The sequence below is a fragment of the Biomphalaria glabrata genome, chromosome 13 (genome assembly GCF_947242115.1).
Source record: "Biomphalaria glabrata chromosome 13, xgBioGlab47.1, whole genome shotgun sequence".
NCBI classification, from domain to species: domain Eukaryota; kingdom Metazoa; phylum Mollusca; class Gastropoda; family Planorbidae; genus Biomphalaria; species Biomphalaria glabrata.
Genome location: NC_074723.1, coordinates 5,821,893 through 5,842,870, shown reverse-complemented (window position 1 = coordinate 5,842,870; position 20,978 = coordinate 5,821,893). Strand labels below are relative to the sequence as shown.

At 33.7% G+C, this 20,978-nt stretch overlaps 3 protein-coding genes across 4 annotated transcripts in view; all 3 read left to right on the top strand.

Annotated features, from left to right (window-relative positions):
- LOC106070416 (GTPase IMAP family member 7-like) overlaps positions 1 to 20,978 on the top strand; it is a 374,699-nt gene that overhangs the window by 346,578 nt on the left and 7,143 nt on the right. The window lies entirely within an intron of this gene.
- On the top strand, positions 6,940 to 11,231 carry LOC106070415 (GTPase IMAP family member 9-like). Of its 2 annotated transcripts, none has more exons than XM_056008112.1 (2): positions 6,940 to 7,063; positions 8,148 to 11,231. In XM_056008112.1, the coding sequence occupies exon 2, from the start codon at positions 8,164 to 8,166 to the stop codon at positions 9,418 to 9,420; it is 1,257 nt and encodes a 418-aa protein (XP_055864087.1). In that variant the 5' UTR covers positions 6,940 to 7,063; positions 8,148 to 8,163; the 3' UTR covers positions 9,421 to 11,231. The 2 variants fall into 2 exon arrangements, with proteins under 2 accessions (XP_055864087.1, XP_055864088.1); XM_056008113.1 differs by having other exon boundaries at positions 6,959 to 7,105.
- Positions 15,110 to 20,047, top strand: LOC106070429 (uncharacterized). The gene is made up of 2 exons (XM_013230336.2): positions 15,110 to 15,276; positions 16,784 to 20,047. Exon 2 carries the CDS (start codon positions 16,785 to 16,787, stop codon positions 18,690 to 18,692), a length of 1,908 nt encoding a protein of 635 aa, XP_013085790.2. The 5' UTR covers positions 15,110 to 15,276; position 16,784; the 3' UTR covers positions 18,693 to 20,047.

Below are 20,978 nucleotides of genomic sequence, written 5' to 3'. Positions count from 1 at the left end.
AATAAACATGATCAATTTGAGCAGCGTTTGTTATCATGAGAATTAATAACAGTTTTTTTTATAAAAGTTCAGTTAATCTCAGGGAAAAAAACAACATCCCAAGTTTAACAAATATATGAAGAAATATTATCCAAACATTCCCTTAGACCAGCGGTTCTCAACCTTTTTATGCTCGGCGACCCCTTTTTACAATCCCCCACTTAGCCGCGAACCCCCCCCCCCCCCGCACACACAAAGCAATTGAAGAATAGACAATAACAATCCATTTTTCAATGGTCTTTGGCTACCCCTGGCAAATTGTCAATCGACCCCCGAGGGGGTCGCGACCCACAGGTTGATAACCCCTGCCTTAGACGAACTCCTATTGAAACATCAGAGCAGGAAGGACTCAATCCTCCCGTAGCGCTGTGGCAAGAAACTGGGCCGTTCGGGGTATTGCCTTGTAATAACCATACATGCCGAATGACTGCTCAGACACTTCCCCCCTTAGCTCTCGGAGGTGGGGACACTTGTATGCATTCGTACAGGATATGAGGCACTGTTTCGACGCTCTCTCCACAATGACGGCATCGGGAGTCGTAGTTTGGATGGAACCGGGCAAAGTATGCTCCAACAGGACAATGTTCCGTCCTACACTGTGCAATGATTGCTTGTTCAGACCTCCTTAACCGCCACCACGGATCGTCGCGATCTGGGTGACACATCTGCTGCCAGACACTACTCTGTCGGATTCCTCCCTGGACTTTATTAACCACCTTTCATAAATGAGTGCTCGGATTTCTGCCGTTGCTTGTAAAAACGTATTTGGTACTTCGAGGTGAGTGGTTGCCAAAGTTTCCTCTCTTGCAAGGGTATCTGCCATTTCGTTGCCCCTCATGCCGCAATGTGAGGGCGCTCACTGCACGAAAACGACAGCTCCAATAGCTCAGCGGATGATATCTGCGGCGCCGACTGCCTCTTCTATTACGGGCGACCCTCCCCCGCAGCCACCTATATCTAGGAGACTAGAGCGAGTATCGCTGACTAGCACGACAGTAGTTCCGCAAGTTTCATTTTGGGTCATTCGGACTCTAATAGCCTCGAATGCCCAAGTTTTTGTCCCTGTGAGTTTGGCGTCCATGGAACATGCAGTGAAGCCGCATGGACCAGAGAGCCGGTCTGAATCAGTTCGGTCTGGGTAGACTATAAGGGCCCCATTTCCAGATCTATCGGGGTTCCTCAATACCGATCCATCGGTTTAACAGAATATGGCATCTGATAGATAGAACTTTAATGTAGCTGATGGCAAATTTTGGAGTATGACAGGTGTTAATCGCCTCTTGGTGGCTCCCTCCTTCCCTATAAGAGACAGGTTAATTTGTGGGGCTGGCCGAGTGACCGAGTACAGGCGCAGGCACTAGGGTTCAAATGTGGCAACTTTCGGACAAGTCCACACTGAAATTTTAACTAACGTGGCCCCATTAAGTTTAAGGAGGGATAGGGTGGTACTCACGGCTTATGAGCGTTCTAAAAGGGGCGCCTATAAGCTACTTACCACAATATTAGTAAATCAGTGAAGAGAGAGGAACCATATTAAAATGCGTTTGCTCCTAAACATTAACTCATGTACCGCTTAGTTTAATTTATAAAATCATAAAATATGATAATAGATTCCTGTAGTTTTTAAATTTAAAAAGATTTGGCCTAACACCTACAAAATATGTGCCTATTAAAATTGTGTAGCTTATCCTATGCTCTTAAGCGAGCAATTCTTTTATATATGTATGCATGTATATATATTTCTATAGAATTTTTTTTTCGAAAACGGCTCTAACGATTTTCTTTAAAATTTCAAGGTATGTGTATATTAATGAGAAAAAAAATCTCAACTCATTGGCCACATCGGGAAAACACGAGGTCGACCGTTATATCAGTTTGAAAATGTCTAATTACAAAAACAATCATTTTGGCTAGAATATTTTACAAATGAAAATTTTCCATTTGACGTCAAAGGGAAACAACTTGACACTGTTTACGTCACTTGCTAAACATTTTTTTTTTTCACATTTTAATGGATCAATAGACCTAAATAGTTGCGCACCATCTTATTGTATTTTGATCTATTATTAAACTATGGAAGAACAATAATAAAATTAAGATAACCGATGTATTAGTTATTGTGTATTTATCACATTATAAATTGTTTACACTTTAATAGCGTAGAGCCGTGTAGGTAGCTTTTACTTTGTTGTTATTTTGCAGGTGAATTATTACAATGTGTACATACTTCCAATTCTACTGTCCCATACCCAAACACAGGAAATGGTCATAACACAGCTTTCTGTACGCCTTACACACAGAACATGATATCCAGCTCGCGGTCATCGAATTTGCGTGGTCGGCGTAACAGAGACGCCCCACGGAAACGCTTCTTTAGAATACTAAAGCAAAGTGTTTAAGTCTCCTAGGGAAAAATGCACCATTTTACTTTATTATAAAGAGCACCTTTTTACCGAATGACGTAGACATTTTGATGCTTGATACTAAAGCCATAATGAATATACCAATTGCAATATTACATTTCTGAACGTTACTATTTTAGAAAATACACTGCAAATACTTTTCCCAAGCCGATAATTGGCCAATAGTTTTACGCAAAAGATGTATTGTAAAACGATACGACGTGAGCTGTGTTTTTTCCACAATGTTGGAGGACCTAAGAGACTTTCTATTCTTATCGCCATGAATAATTACATTTAGAACTAATAGAACACAAAAGCAAAGTGTTACGCGCTCTTGGCAAGATGGCTGCTCCCTGTTTACTGTTATAAGAGATGAGTTAAATTTTTCGTTTTGTTGTATTAAAATCAAACCAAATTCATTAAAAAAGCTATTTAACTAATAAACTAATATCTTTAAATTATATATGTAACTTAATTCAGCATTTTTTCCACTAATTAATTCAAATTAACAACTCTTAGCTTAGGACTAGATCTAGTGCAATCTAGTCTATATTTATTATTATTAATATTATTATAATTATTATTTTAGATCTAGTCAGTCTAGTGTTACTATTAGACTTAGACTTTAATTAAGGCTTTAGATCTACTAATCATCTACTAATACTACTAATAAAAACTAATAGTAATATTCTTAATAGTTAATTATACACGTAAATATATTGATCTAGAATTAGATCTAGTCAAGGTCCATATTTTGAATTTAATAAACCGTTTCATTTGATTTAATTGTCATTGTATATTAGCGTTCAATTTAGATTTAGACATAAATTAGGCATTGTAAACCTTAAACTAGATTTAGACTAGACCCCTTTAAAAACTAAAATCAACAACAGTCATCATGAAATTGCTCTGGCTATTTATCCTAATAATTACAAAATACACACTAGCTGAACACAGAACCAGATCTACCTTAGTCAACACTAAACTTAAAAAAGAAACAACAGTCATAATCAATCATCACACTTTAGATCAAAGCAACTTAAAAAATAACCTAACATACACATCCTTAACACTAAAGAAGATTACCCATCACAAATGGAAGTTCTCAATCAGACACAGCAGAAATAAATACCTATCACTGTTAATATTAATAGCAGGAGATGTAGAGTCAAATCCAGGGCCTAGATCTAAAGATAGATGCAACATCTGTAAAAAAGTATGCACCATGAAACAGAAAGCCATTCAATGTGATACCTGCAGATGAATGGTACCATGCATCATGTCTCCATATGAATACACCTGTGTATTATGCCTTAGGCAACAAAGATGCATCATGGCACTGTGTACCGTGTGGGTTACCTCAGTTTACATCAGGACTGTTTGATTCCTTTGATGCAGACACTTCTAACCCATACTACATCCTAAACACCATCCCAAACCAAACTCACCAACCACTAGCCAGATCCACTCCTGTTAAACCTAAATCTACTAAAATTAATACAACAGCCTCACTAAACAAACCTACTAAAGAAGTAACACCGAAATACCTTAAAACCTTAGTAATAAATTTTCAAAGCATTAGGAACAAAACAGCAGACTTAGAAATTTTATTAGAATGTGAGAAACCAGACATAATTGCAGGCACAGAAACTTGGCTACATCCTGAAATTTATAACGCAGAAATTTTCAATAGTAATTATGAAATTTTTAGAAAAGATAGGGCTGATAATCATGGAGGAGTTCTTTTAGCAATAAAAAACACTCTTATAGCAGAAGAAATTACCTTACCTAACTCAAAAAATATAGAATCAACATTTTGTAAAATTAATACCACCTCAACATCCCTAATAATAGGCAGCATTTACAGACCACCAAATTCTAGTTTAGAATACATGCAGGAACTATGTAATCAGATTACTACACTTAAAGAGACAAATAAAAATGCAGTTTTTTGGATTATGGGTGATTTCAACCTACCTGATATAAATTTCAAAACACTAACCTTAGATAAACACCAAAACCTTAAGGACATAAATGAGCTTTTCATAGAAACTTTACACAACCTAAGTTTAGATCAAATCATTAAAAAGCCAACTAGATTAAACAACACATTAGATCTCTTCTTAACCAACAGACCTGGATTAGTAGTTGATTATGATATTATCCCTGGTCTATCAGACCATGAGATCATAAAAATACACAGTCAGATAAAAGCAGTAGCCAATACAAAACCCAAAAGAAAAATCTTACTCTGGAATAAATGTAACCTAACACAACTACATCAAGCTGCATTCTTATTAGAAAAAGACATTAACCAACCAGTCGATGACCTCTGGAATTTCATTAAAAACCATCTTAAAAGCATTATAGAAAATCATATACCAACTAAATACACATCAAACAAAATAAATAAATGCTGGTTTAATAATAGACTAAAGAAGCTTTGTAAACAGAAGGAAAACCTATATAGAAAATTTAAAGAAACTAATGCAGAAAGAGTTTACAAAAAGTATATAAAAATTAAACACTTAACCCAAAAAGTAAGCAGACAGCTGCAGAGTGAATACATAAACAATGTAATATCTAAAGATAACAACAAAAACCTATGGTCATACATTAAGTCTAAGAAAATGGAAACAACAGGCGTAGCGCCATTAAAAGATGAACATAACATAATACATAATGATAATGAAACTAAAGCAAACATTCTAAACAAATACTTTGCATCAGCATTCTCAGCCCCAGGAGACAAAGACATATTACTGAATTTGAACCAAGTAGACAACATAGAAGATGTAGTAGTACAAGAAAATGGAATTCAAAAACTATTAGCCAACACCAAACCAAATAAAGCTTCTGGACCTGATGGTATTCCAGCTAGATTACTCAAAGAACTAAGTAATGAGCTAGCCCCAGTGTTCAAAATACTCTTTCAGGTTTCACTTAACCAGGGCAGAGTACCAAAGGACTGGAAAGAAGCTAATGTCACCCCCCTATTTAAAAAATGAGAAAAATCTGACCCAGGAAACTACAGACCAGTATCACTTACTAGCATCACATGTAAAATCCTAGAACACATAATATGTAGCAACATCATAAACCACTTAGACAAACATAATGTCCTCACACCATACCAACATGGCTTTAGGAAATATAGATCATGTGAAACACAACTAATAGGACTAATTGATGATTTTTCAAAAGGTTTAGATAATAGTGAACAAATAGATGCTATCTTACTAGATTTTTCTAAGGCTTTTGACAAAGTTCACCACCATAGTTTGCTTAAAAAATTAAAATATTTCGGCATTAATGGTCCACTGCATCAGTGGATTAAAGACTTTCTGATAGGGAGAGAACAAACTGTAATAATAAATGGCTCTAAATCAACACCGATAACAGTAAACTCAGGTGTACCTCAAGGAACAGTCTTGGGTCCACTACTATTTTTAATTTACATAAATGATTTATCAAATTGCATTACTTCAGGAACAAAAGTCAGATTATTTGCAGACGATTGCATAATATATAGAACAATAAAAACAACACAAGACACAGATATTTTACAAAGAGAATTAGATGAATTACAGAAATGGGAATCAAATTGGAGCATGTCTTTCCACCCAGAAAAATGTCAGTTGTTAAGAGTAACAAAAAAACTAAAACAAATTAATTCCACTTATCTTATTCATGGCAAACCAGTAACACAGACTAAAAACGCAGAATACCTAGGTGTTATAATAAATGAAAAACTATCATGGAATCCACATATTGATGAAACTACAAAAAATCAAACAAAGCATTAGGATTTATTAAAAGAAATTTCTATAAATCAAAAAAGAACATAAAACTAAAATGTTATTTAACCTTGGTTAGGCCAATAATAGAATATGCATCCTCTGTTTGGGACCCCTCAACTCAAGAAAACATTAAGAAACTGGAACAGACACAAAATAGAGCAGTGCGATTCATAACAAACGAATATTCACATTTGACTAGAGTAACACCTTTAGTAAAATCACTAAATTTAGAAAGCCTTCAGGACAGAAGGCTCAAAAGTAAAGTAGCAATAATACATAAAACACTGAACCATAATCTTCAAATACAAAAACAAAATTTAATAAAATACTCTGAAAGACACAAAGATAAAGGCACATTCCTCGTCCCATATGCTAGGTCAAATTTGTACAAATACTCCTTCTTCCCTAGTGCTATTGCTATTAGAGCATGGAATGGGTTGCCTGAGCTAGCCAGGAAAACCAGTGACTTGGCAGAATTTAAGTCATTGGTTAATATGCATGACTAAATGCATGACGCGTAGGACGTAATCATCTTCTTTTTTGAAGTAACGTCTGTATTATATAAGATAAGATAAGCAACTCTTTCGGTTGGTAGGTTTTACCCGATCGTTCATTTTCCCAAATGAATTCAGGTATATTTCTTTCTTTAAGAAATGATTCAACCGAGAGAGGCTCGGTCAGCTGGTACTTTTTCTGAAATCAAGCCAAATGACTTCGGGTATTTCCAAAATTGTTTTGCCTTCTGTATTCAAGCTTTAAGATTATCTATCTCTATCCTAGTATAGTTTCTAAGTTTAATTCTTCTAAAGAATAGCAGAAAATGTAAGCATAGAACTTTTTCTAAGACACTTACTAGTAGCTCAGGTGTGTATAAATGAGTGAAGACCTAAATATCGATGAACGATTGTGTAAATTATGATCAAAGATTAGAGGGAAGTGATAGAATCAATAAAAATAGTAACATCTTGCTATAAATATGATACACAATAATAACAATAATAAAAACAATAATAAAAATCTTTATTTTTTTATATGGAATAACAATAATAATAATAGTAACAATAATAATCAGTATCGTAATCCATGAGACATTTGGCTTATAATTAATAACTATTTATTTCTGTTCCTACACATGACGTATAGTTCATACAGTATCACAAATATTCTGAAGTAAAAAAAACCAAAGCAAGGTTCATATGTTGACTTTGTGATAGAATTATGAGTGACTTATTGTAATATTTCTAGAAATAGAACTTTACAATTTAAGTCTATAGGCTTTAGAACTTTTAAAATTTATTTTATTAAAAGTAAGTAAAGCCCCCATTTCAGACCTTGTGATATATAGGGCAGATGATGGAAAGCTCATCTGTTTCTGTGGCCTACGGTTAACGAGAGTGTCATGTGGCCAGCACAACGACCAATCGCCGTTACTTTTCGTCAAGTATAGTCAAGTACCCAAAGCAGGGTGGACTCAAGGGCGACCAAGAATCCCAAAATATAAAATTCAAATCTTCACTAGGATTCGAGCGGGGACCTCGGTTCAGAAACTAGGTGCTTTACTGTTCAGCCAAGAACTGAAAAAAAATCCAGGTTATTCGTAGTGATTTAAGAGTCCTAAGAAATTTATACTTCAAAATATAATAAAAAACGCCAAAGGGCACCGAATCAACATTTATCTTTAGATATATGATAATTATAACTCATACTACTGATACTGATGATGATTCAAATGAAAATGATATTTAATAATTTTAAAAATATTTAGTAACTAATAGCTTAAAAACGAAATTCATATAGGTAAAGAATTTCTTTTACTTTGATTGACAGTATTGCTTTTTAAGTGTATTTTATTTAAACCTAACTGGTAATTTGGCTTACATTTTAACAAGCGTAACATATTTTGCAGATTCTTCTCCCTGAACATGCAAGAACTCACACGTATTCTTCTTCTTGGTAAAACTGGCAGTGGAAAAAGTGCAACCGGAAATTCGATTTTGGGACGAAAGGGATTCACCAGTGTTAGCAGCACGACTCAAGTAACCAAGGAGATAGAAGTTGGTTATGGGCAGTACAACGAATGTATTTACCAAGTTGTTGACACCCCAGGAGTAATGGATAGTGGCCCGAGAGAAGAACAAGTTATGCATGGGATTGCCAAGATTGTGTCCATGGCCATTGCCGCTAACCCCAAAGGCTATGACGCTTTTATTTTTGTTGTGAAATATGGATCGAGATTTGGTAGTGAAGACAAGCAATGTCATGAAAACCTTAAACACATTTTTGGGGATAATTTCGTGAAGAAAAGTATACTTGTGGTCACGTGTGGAGACTTGTATCACAGTGAAGACACAGAGAGTGAATCTTTCGAAGACTGGTGCTCGGCTCAAGTTGGCGTCTTTCACGATCTAATTGTGGAGTGTAGAAATCGAGTGGTCTTGTTCGACAACAGAACCAAAGAGCCAGACACGAAAACCAGACAGCTTAAAAGACTTTTTCATCTTATCGACTCGCTTGACTCCGATGATAAAAAATACTCTATAAAATATTTTGAAATGGCTGAAAAAAGAAAAGAAATTCTGTTAGATTTTAGATTTTCAAACTATAGTGAAGAAATTCTTATAAATGCAAGTCTTGTTATCCAAGAATATCGAAAAACACAGCAAACTGGTTCAGAATTAAAACTGATAAATTTCAAATCCCTTTTGAGTATGGTAAATAGGTTACTCAAATGTCTTGAAGAACAAGACTGTACGAGTGATACAAGTGCTATGCTTCATATTGCTAGAGACCTTAAAGAGACTCTCCAGAATCTAATCTCTTTAAATTCTGAACTTAAACCTCACTGGAAACGGCTTCCGAATATCTATGATGAGAAATCCAAAATGTCAGAGGAGCAACAAAATGATGAATGGGAAACTTTTGAGAAAATGCGAAGATTAAATGAGAAACGTTTTGAGAGCGAACAGGAAACAGAAAGTCTGCACAAGGAGTTGGAACGTAAAATTTCAGAACTCGAGTTCCAATACACAATGGCCAACAACACTTTTATGCGGCACGTCACTAGGGAAGTTGGTGCGCATTTGCTGAAGCCTATTGAGTCTTCTTTAGAATTGAATGCAACATACAAAGAAAAACAAAATAATGCAGAATTTTTTTTTATTCATTTTCCATGGTATTAAAAACATGAACCTGTTTTGTTTTCTCAGTAGAAAACATTTTATAAGATTTATGTTGTTTCTAATAATGAGAAGTCCTTAATACTTATTACAAATAATGAAATTGAATATCTAGTTGACATATTTGTAGCATAATTGTGGCGTAGACTTTATAATATGTTATCTATCTTTTAATCTGTCTCTGAAAATCTAATATCTATGTATCGGCCTATGTATCTCTATCTATCTATCTATCTATATATCTATCTATCAGTAATGATACAACTTTGTTAGTAGTCACTGTAACTATCTATCTATCTATCTATCTATCTATCTATCTATCTATCTATCTATCTATCTATCTATCTATCTATCTATCTATCAGTAATGATACAACTTTGTTAGTAGTCACTGTAACTATTGGTACCTACTGTACATAGAAACCTGTGTTATGGCCTCCTTCAGTCGAGAAACAACTATTGATTATCTCAAGATGAATGCCTGGATACATCGGCTGAGACGAGAGGTGGGGAGCTGATGTGTGAGGTATACTTATGAAACAGTTTTAAATAAGAGGTCATGACCTATTTCTTTCAGTAGCTAGGAATTCGTCTTCATTTGGGGGACAGGGGGGTGGTGCTTGACTTCTTCGGGACCGCTGCATTTTTTAGTAATATTTAATATTTAATTTTTAAAATACACACTAATTTGGGGGCCCGGGGAATTTTCAAATTCTCCACATCCCTCCCCCACCCTAGCAACGCCTCTGATGATTTATTTTATCAATAAAGCAAAGGAGTCTTTTTCTTAAACTTTGATGCTTGTCCATTTTGTTACTAGAGTATTTGGTTGAAATAGTGAAGCAACGTTTACTGAGGACCAATTCCAATGCAATCTTGAAGCAGTCCAAGAAACAATGTCCCTAATTGTGTTGTCCCAACAGAGTTTCATCCCTTTAGCTATGTAAGAATTATATTATAGGTTAGAAGCAATTTATGGTATTACACTATAAGCACTTTTTTTTTTTTGAATTGTACCTTCTATTTTTTTTTGATGAAATTATTTCAAAAATCTTTTAAAATGTTTTATACTTTGAAAAGTTATATTCATGTTTTGAACAATATTAATCTTAAATAAAAAGTGTGTTCTCTAGATTTGAAATTGGAGAAATAATTTTTTTTTTTTCCATTTCAAATATTGCATGTACTTTAAAAAATTGTTTCTTTTATGGAAGCGTTCAGTCACAGTCTAAGTACCCATTTAAGACGAAGCGATCTAAAGGGAAGGTGATGTGAAGGTCATTAGTTTCTATGGCAGACAGTTAATGAGAGTGTCATGTGGCCAGCCCAACGACCAACCACTTTACTTTCCCCAACTTATGATTACTAATCTCAGATGTCTACTAGAGTTTATTAGACTCAAGGGCGCCCTTAAAATACAGAAATTAAAAAAAAAAAACAGTCTTCATCATGATTTGAACCGGGTACCCAACATTTCAGAAGTCAAGCGTTTTGCCACTCAGAAACCACGCCCCCATTTGGACCGTCCTTAGATTGGGTATCGATAATCTTATAGCTTATATTTCAAAGTAATTAAAAGAATAATTGGAAGGTTTAACAACACTTAACTAGCAGACCATGTTTTCACAATAGACAGACAGACAACAAGCTACACCACTTTTAAGAAGAACATCAAGACTTCTTTGTTTAAAACTTTTTAGATGAGTTTGTCATGTTAGCTCAAGTGTTTGTGTTTGCAATGTTATTACAGCTCCTTGAGCCTATATTTTGTTTGTTAACAGCGCTTTATAAATAAAATTATTATTATTATATCAATACGTTTTGAGAGAGAGAGAGAGAGAGAGCTAGAGAGAGAGGGAGACGGTACATGTTAAGTGTCAGACTTATCCTTGCACAGGGTCAAGGAGACCCTAAATATTACTGTTATGTCACTGTTTATTTAGTAGGATTTATGAACTAAAAGCAAGTGGTTGTTAGAAAAGAATATTGACTATAGATTCAGTTTAAAGTGTAGCAGCTAGTGTAAAAATTTCGTTTTATTTTCATTTAGTATATATGTATGTATTGTATGTATGTATGTATGTATGTATGTATGTATGTATGTATGTATGTATGTATGTATGTATGTATTTATGTATGTATGTATGTATGTATGTATGTATGTATGTATGTATTGTATGTATTTATGTATGTATGTATGTATGTATGTATGTATTTATGTATGTATGTATGTATGTATGTATGTATGTATGTATTTATGTATGTATGTATGTATGTATGTATGTATGTATGTATGTATGTATGTATTTATGTATGTATGTATGTATGTATGTGTGTATGTATGTATGTATTGTGTGTATGTAAGTATGTATGTATGTATGTGTATATGTATGTATGTATGTATGTATGTATGTATGTATGTATGTATGTATGTATGTATGTATGTATGTATGTATGTATTGTATGTATTTATGTATGTATGTATGTATGTATGTATTTATGTATGTATGTATGTATGTATGTGTGTATGTATGTATGTATTGTGTGTATGTAAGTATGTATGTATGTATGTGTATATGTATGTATGAATGTATGTATGTATGTATGTATTGTATTGTGTGTATGTAAGTATGTATGTATGTATGTATGTGTGTATGTATGTATGTATGTACGTATATATGTATTGTATGTATGTATGTATTTATGTATGTATGTATGTATTGTGTGTATGTATGTATGTATTGTATTGTATTGTGTGTATGTAAGTATGTATGTATGTATGTACGTATGTATGTATGTATGTACGTATGTATGTATGTATGTACGTATGTATGTATGTATGTACGTATGTATGTATTGTATGTATGTATGTATGTATGCATGTATGTATGTATTTGTGTCTGTATGTAAGTCTAAATTTGTATCCATAGCCAAAACAATAAAACAATAATAGTGAATAAAATAAGTCGATAATTGAATCAATCATAGTCAGTACAGCTGCATTGATTTATTGATTTTTATAGGTTGCTTGCTAGATGCTGGCAAATCAAAAATGCTTCACGCTAAGGCAAATCATTGAGCAATGAAACAATAGCTTATATTTTTACACCTTCTATTAAAAGTGTATACGTGTACAAATGAGGAAATAGTGGTAAAGGTTGCATACATTTATAAATAGATACGCCTTCATCCCGTAGCAGTACATGACGAAACCAACCCAATCATTTTCATGGTTCTTGGGTTTTCCAGACAATGTGAAACATTCCATTCTATTTTTAGTGATGACAACTATCTAAATTTACCATGAATACCACGAATTCATATTTTTTGCCCAAATTATATTGTAACTTATATAGACTGACGGTGAGATCTGTTGACTCTACATTTGCATGCATACTTTAAGACAAAAGGTACTTGAGATCTTTACTTCGATAAGACCTTTGTGACTGTCTATTCCATGAAAAGTACAACGGATATTTCAGTTGTTTCCAGGAATTCATTTTTAAAGATTCATTTGGGGAATGAGAGTGGCAAGGGTTTGAACCCGGGGCTATTGATAAGTCCGAACGACAATTCAGCGCGCAAACGGCACGACCAAGCAGCCATCCAATGATTTCGGGTTCATACCCTGCTCGCTGCCATCCCCAGTCGTCCTGCGGTTAGGTTTGGACTAGTAGATTATCTTTAACTTTAATTGAACCTGTAAAACATTTTACAAAAAACTTTTTTTTTACACGCCAAATGAATCTTTAAAATTAAAATGCTGCTAATAAAGTAATTGGTAGCAAAAAAAAAAAAATTCAACTGTAAATAAATTATTTTGAATAATTTAGTCTACTCTAGTTTAAATCGGTTACTGAAAAAAAAAACACAATGTCACCTTAGTTTAGATTCTACTTGGTTTCTCTAGAGAGGACAGACCAGTGTTTCTCAAACTTTAAGAATCAAGTATCAGGCCCCTCCACATTAAAAAAAGGTGAAAAATCAGTTTGTGCCCCTCCCCCTCTTAGTAACACGTGGTCTTGACAAAGTCGGATCCCGGAAGGGTTTTACAAATGTAATGAATTAGGGAAGAAATTAAAGATTTACATATAACAGATTTTCCGGTTTGCAATTTAGATGTGCGGAAAAAATGATCATTAGATCTAGTATTTTGTATCCCTTTTTTTTCTTTTCGAAAAAAATGTTTCATAGACAATTTTAAGTTTTTTTTGTTGTTGTTTTTTCACTAAAAAACAAATCTTTCTGGCGATAGTAATGGAGAAGTAACAGGTTCCTCTTTTTGTCAGCAAGGAACATGGGCAGAACCCCGACGGCATTCGTTTTTTTTTTTTTTAGCTCTGAGCTCTTGAAATCATAATCCTAGAGTCTACAGCACATTTTTCTCATAGTAATAAAATCGCATATACAAAATTAATGTCAAGGGCCATAACGCATGTCAAGTCTTATAAACAACGAGCCAGCACTGACGAATACTATTATTTGAAGTGCATATATAGCGCACTACGTCAGTGATGGGCGCGATCGTTGGAAGATCTACTCTGTGTTAAATGTCTTGAGGTGGACATTTTTTGGTCAACAAAAAAAGCCGTTTGCATAAAGATTTACGATAGATGGTAAAAATTCGACCGTTGGAACACAAGAAAGTCGGAAGAATGGCTTTAGCGGAGACGTTTTGAAATGTTTTCTTCTTTTTCTTAAAAAAAAAAGGTCTCTGACAAAAAACTGTAATACATATACATTTAAAATGATCCTTGATGTCTACTTAGAGAAACTTATAATGAATTTAATTTTTAATTTTAAAAAATTGGTATAAGTGTGTTTTTACTTAGTTAACATTGACTTATAAGTAATATGAGAACATTATTTTGCCCATTATGCTTGGACCTTCAACCTCACCCACCCTTTTTCCCCCCACTGTTTGGATGTCACGATACCTTGTCTGACGTCTTGTACCACAGTTCGGGTACATCTTTCGTAATACAGGTTGCTAGTTAGGTAATACTATTAATTTCGACTATTATAAGACACAAACATGATATTAGCTTAAAGTCCATTTCTAACAAAAAATTATTTATTTACAATTTGTTTACGTAGTATTCTCATGTATAATAAAGACATAGGGAAAAACTATTTATTTTTTTCAGCATTGAAAACACACGGATATTGATGATTTACGGAAAATTCACAATACGTTTAGCATTGGCAAAATGCATTCTACAAGATACTATGTACATTACCAATTAAGTAATTAATAAATAATAAATACATTCGCTTATTGCATCGATAAGTCGTTGAGAAAGTATAACATTTAATCTTATAAAGTAATTTTTTTTTGTTATTTATCAATTCATGTTTTCTCAGCTACACATTGTTTGTATGTCGTCATCTGAAAAATTCCATTTAATATTAACCCTACAAACTCAGCGTTACAAAATCAATAAGAAATTTAAATATTTGTAGATCTAGTATGACACATTTCATGGCTTGCTGCCTTTTTTTTTTTTTTGGTTGATTGATTTATTGTGTATCACAATTAGAGTGTAGGTTTTCTGTAAAATTTCTTGACACTATATTTAAACAGTAAAACGAAACTAAAACTGCTCTATAAAATTAATTGAGTATTTAAAAAAAATGTTGGTTTCAATTTGCTTAATATGTACATTTCCATCATTTACGGAAAAAATCTTTTACATATATATGAAGAATTCGTCGGTTGTCTATATTTAAATATTACACTTTGACTAAGCTAGATAGATCTATAAAAGGAAAAATCTCATGAATAAAACATAGCAATTGGCAACAGAACTGAAAAACACAGAACATCTTTATACAACTCTTCTTGTGACTACGACCAGAAGTAAGAATACTTTTACAATGAATATTAGAATAATAAATTCTTGCGATTGTGTAATAGTATGTCGTTTAATTTTAATATTCCTATTTATTGTAACTCATCAACGAGATCTTTTCTTACATAAATGTTTAAGACTATAGACAATTTATTGTCCACTGTTTTTGTATTATTTTTTTTTTGTAAACTTTGTTTAATGGGCAAGTTTTAGTGAAAGAAAAAAATGATTTTAAAATTGTGGACTTATGTCCATTATCTTCTTATCTTATCTTACCTTATATAATACAGACGTTACTTTAAAAGAAAGAAGATTACGTCCTACGCGTCATGCATCTAATCATGCATGTTAACCAATGACCTAAATTCTGCCAAGTCGCTGGTTTTCCTGGCTAGCTCAGGCAACCCATTCCATGCTCTAATAACACTAGGGAAGAAGGAGCATTTGTACATATTCGTCCTAGCATATGGGACGAGAAATGGGCCTTTATCTTTGTGTCTTTCTGAGTATTTTATTAGTTTTTGGTTTTCTGTTTAAAAGCCTTACCGTTTCACGGGGCACACAGATACACTTTAGACTCAATACAAATAAAATATGTGTCTTCAGCAGCGCAGCAAAGAAAAAAGCATAAAACAACAATAAATCCCTTGGGTGGATTGAAATATGCACAAACACTTCCTAGGCCCATCAGTTGTAGCCTTCCATCGCTCTGAACTATACTACCCGTCAATATTTTCAAATGAAACGCCCCCTTGCCGCGAAAGAGTTTAACAGACATTACATCCCTATCCACAGCTTATTCCATTCTTTGCATATTTTTTTTTTGTCAGTTGTAGATAAAGATTCATAGAGACACTTAATTAGAATAACTCATCTTTACAAACCGTATTACACATTAACCCCCAACCCCACACAAAAAAAAAGCACACAAAATCACGCTTTAATGGGCCCTTATGTTCACTGTGACCATTTTTTAGGACTTTTAATTTTTGCTCTAGGATAGAGGCCTTCTTAAACGAAAGTTACTCACCAAAGAAGTGTTCATAATCGCTTAAGCGGAAGGAATTATTTGTTGTAACGTAAACATTGAAATGTTGTCTTTAAAATACATAGTTCGTAGAAATTGCGAATGAAAATCATTTTAGGTAATCTTACCTGCTGCAGTTACGATTTAAAAAATGGCTTAATTGTCCAAGGCTTCAGTTAAGAAAGAAAAGTCAGAGAGAGAGATAGAGAGAGAGAGAGAATGTGATGAGAGAAAAAGAGTGTCTTGGAATTTCCTGTCAGATCTACTGTAGCACAAATCTTACTGAAACATTAATGTAATCCTATCGTTTTACCCATCCTCATATTCGGAAAGTTTTTCCGAAGTTAAAAACATATCGGTCATTTTTGAAGATATTTGTCAACATACATGCCAAATCAGTTTAACTGCGTCCTAGAGTTGCATTAAAATATGAACAATTAAAAACTTACATTTTACCGGTATATATTTTATATGTTATTCGATTTCAGAATGAATATTCGAGTCAAAGAACGGTTCATTCAAGATTTAGAGGATTTCCCTAATACATTTAATATTGGAACCTGTAAATTAGAGTGTGATGATGAAGGCGTAATACTTTCAGAACCAACATTTTATTCTGATGTTTGGCAATTTTTGCAGAGGAAATTAGAGCAGGAAAATTTACATCCCGATGAACACATTTTCCCAGAAAAATGGAAATTTAATCTTTTAACTAGAGTGTACTTTGAACAAGGGAAATTCGACCAAGCCAAAGAAATGAACGATATAGTCCTTGCAATGAATGGACAAAAAGATGTCGTTGCTTTGGCAAATGCAGTTGTTTTGCTTCGACATTTAAACAAAAGGGACGAAGCTGATGAGAAGTTTTTGGAACTCAAGAAAGTAGTAGATGACAATAAACTTCGAAAGATTGATGCTATTTTGGAGCAAGCATATTACTATTATAAGCTTGGTGCGCCCAATTCTTATGATGGAATTCAAATTATGGAATTTGTAATAGCGATTCGTAAAAGTGAGAACTTTGTAGATTATGAAAACTATTTGATGCTCAGGCTGTTTAGGCGTCTAGCCAATCCTAGAAACAGTTTTAAAGAAAAAACAGACGGGGCTAAAATTCTTAAAATTTTTGATGAAATCGAAACTAAAAGCAGCAATATTGTTCTAAAGGCATTAGCGTACATGGAAATAGAACGAATCATGTCTGAAAACTCTGTTATGGAGGAATTATTTGAAAAGACAAAAAAATTGCAAACCAAAGACAAGATTATTAAAAAGGTTGAAAGTTTAGTGAAGAACTGTCACGGAAACAAGGAAAGAGCTTTAATTTATTTACAGCTTGGTATTAGGTCATTGAAAAACAACAAAAACGAAGAATGTAAGGCATTTTTTGAGCTCTCATTTTCCGAATACCAGACAGAACGTGCAAGTTTTTACCTAGCTCACATGTATTTACAAGAAGCTGTGAGTTTGAAAAAAGATGAAGAGAACACAGGGACCCGAGATGAAGTGTATGCTTCCGACATGCTTAAACAGTACTTACTTAGATATGCAAAGTTTCTGGACTGGACCGAAGAACCATTGGTTAAGGAAAAAATTCATCAATCGCTGAATATGTTCAAAATTCAACATGAACTATTAAAGGTGAAGTCATTAAGAAATGCCTACCATCTGGCTTTGTTGTATGCTAAATGTAAAATGTATGCTGAAGCAATTCACTTTATCGATAGTGAGATTTTACTACCAAATCTAGACAGAAATAATTTGGTAGTTATACATGTCTATGTTCTGAAAGCCATTGCATTAGAAACACAAAACATTGATTCACTAATAAGTCCAATGAGCAAAGATTGCATGAAAGAGGCTTTACGTTTAAGTTATAAAGAAGCTGACGTGAGCAATCTTGCAGATTACGATCTCTTAGTTTTGTTCCAGAAAATACCTGTCTATAAAGTTTCCAAAATTCAGACACTTCAGGGAGCAACTAAAAGTGAAAGAATTAAAAACTTTTTGAGCCATTTTGAGCCTTTTACCGAAGCAAACTCACAAAAAAATTTTAACAGGGATTTTCAGGAGATATGTTGTATCAGGTCAGCAATTTTCTTAATCAAACAAAAGAATTACACTGAAGCTATTGCTGAATGTGACAAAATAATTAAAGATCTTGTACAGAACAACGTTTTTAGCCAAATTCAGACTCTCATTCTAAAAGCTAAAGCCTTAGAGTCTAATAACCCTGAAAAAGAAATAAAAATTGAGAGCAGAGTTCTTATTCAAAGGGCTCTAAGCCTAGAAAAAAATGTTGGTGACTCGCAATGTCTAAAAAATGAAAAAAAAATTCAATCAGCTCTGAAAAAGACTCCTCTGAAATATACATACTTTTTTATGAATATCAATTAAGCAAATACACGAAATGAGACGGGCATAATACCTGGCTTCATTATCAGGTAATGGTGACAGTAGTGTAGCAAGGTACTTGATGTCACGAGTCGAGTCTGTGACCTATTTCGACCAGTTTCTAGAAGCGAGGTCAAACCAGTGCTAGTGTCCAGCGTAAACAAGTTAATTTTAGGTATCCAATCAAAGAAAGAGGTTAAGGGAAAAAAATAGCACACGTCAGCTTCTAGAAGGTCAAAGTTACTAAAATAATTATCCGAGAAGTTTCCATGATTCTAGAACATCCGATTAAAAAAAGTATAAATTAGGGGAAAGTCAGTTAGACGGGTCCTCGCATAGTAGTGGTTCTTGTAGAGTGATGGTCCTCGCTTAGTCCTCGATTAGTAATGGTTTGATAGAGTTATAAGTTTTGTGATATTAGCGGGTCCATTAATTAAAGTTTTATTAGTTGAAGTAATATTATTAGTTGAAGTTGAATGTTATACTAAGTGAAGTTTCTTGTGTCTTTAAGTTTTATTTAAGAAGTATCAAGTCAAGTTGTTATTAAATTGAGAAGTTAATTTGATGTGAAAGTTGAAGAAGTATTATTAAAGAAGTTTTAAGAAAATACAGAGAGATGTTTCTTTCTTCACTTTATTGAGTTATCAAGTTTGATAATATAATCCCCGGCAAGTGTTTTTCGTCACACTTGAGACCCGGGATAAGAAGTATGATTTGAGCGCTTCCCTCTTTCATCTCTTACATACGTCATAGTAATGTCAAAAACCAAATCGAGTATTTCTTTAAATTTCCATACATTTAATTTTTGCTAAGGTTCTACGTTTACTGTTATTAGTGCCATTTCACTCAATTCAGTTACGACTTCAAGTAATTAGTCTGTGATATAGATTGGATAAATTTGAACTCTTGCAGTGAATCATTTTTATTATATTTTTTCACGGGATTCCATTTGCTCGGTGAGCCCCTTCATGCCATGATATCTGCGCCATTGACTTTGGATGTACCGTAATATTTATGTGTATACAATATGAATTGAAATTTCTTCTATAGAGATTATTTTTTTAACTATTAAATTGTGGGGTATTTTTATTAATTTTTTTTTTTTACACTGAAATTTGTTTTTAAATGAAACTGGTCTTTTAGTGTTATATATTGTAGACATCTATTCAAAATTAGTTTAAATACATTTTTCAAAAGATTAATACATGTTATTGCCTTGTATGCAAATTTCTGTACCAATTGTGTAAGTAAAATTTCTTACCTAAGATTATAAATTATAGTTAGCTTTGCCATTTTATTATTCCTTGATATCAAAATTATGTTAATATAATTCTTCAATATTATTTGTTACAAATTCATTTCCATTATTTTGCCTTTTTTGTGTGTTTTATAAATTATTTTTTTTTATAATTTGTTTGAATTTTTTTAAATTCTAAACTCTCAAAGGATCAATAATTTTATTTATAAAGCGCTGTTAACAAACACAAATGTAGACTCAGGCGCTGTAATAACATTACAAACACAAACATGACAGTCAAAATGACAATTAATCTAAAAAAGTTTTAAACAAATAGGTCTTAATGTTCTTCTTAAAAATGGTGTAGCATGTTGTCTGTCTGAGATCAATGGGGAGTGAGCTCCAAACCTTTGGTCCGTGCACTGAAAAGCCCACAGACCGTAGCTTTTGAGGGAGAAACGTGGCACCACTAAAAGCGTTGAGTCTATTGAGCGCAGGGCTCTCTGGGGGACATTTTGAGTAATCAGTTCGCTAAGGTACAAGGGCATCTCATTGTTATATACATACACTGATGACAAAGTGTGGCCACATTGTAATCGATTCTCGCTTTCATGGGAAGCCAATGGAGCGTGCGCAAGAGCATAATAGCAAAATCTCGTCTTGTTTTTCTAAGGACTATTCGTGCGGCATTGTTCTGAATACGTTGCAGCTTGGCTATTTTGTCATCGGGTATACCTGCTAGCTCGGCGTTGCAGTAGTCAAGGCGGGAGAGTATGAATGCCACACCGTTTTTGTTGACTCCGTTGTTAAATATGTTCGAATCTGTCCTAATCTGCGCAAGGAAAACAAACGACACCTCCTTTTCACTAGGCAAGAGAGGGAAACAAATCTTGACACCGCTTACGTCACTAGGCTCACAGCAATACACTAAGACATTTCTTCGCAAACAAGAACAAGTTTTATCAATTGGCCTAATTAAACATTTGCGCACCATCTTATCGTAGGCTCCATTTGCCTTTTTAACAATTTATAAATCACGCAAAACACAATAT

Coding starts and splice junctions, on each gene's coding strand:
- LOC106070415 (XM_056008112.1), top strand. CDS start 8,164: ATGCAAGAACTCACACGTATTCTTCTTCTTGGTAAAACTGGCAGTGGA.
- LOC106070429 (XM_013230336.2), top strand. CDS start 16,785: ATGAATATTCGAGTCAAAGAACGGTTCATTCAAGATTTAGAGGATTTC.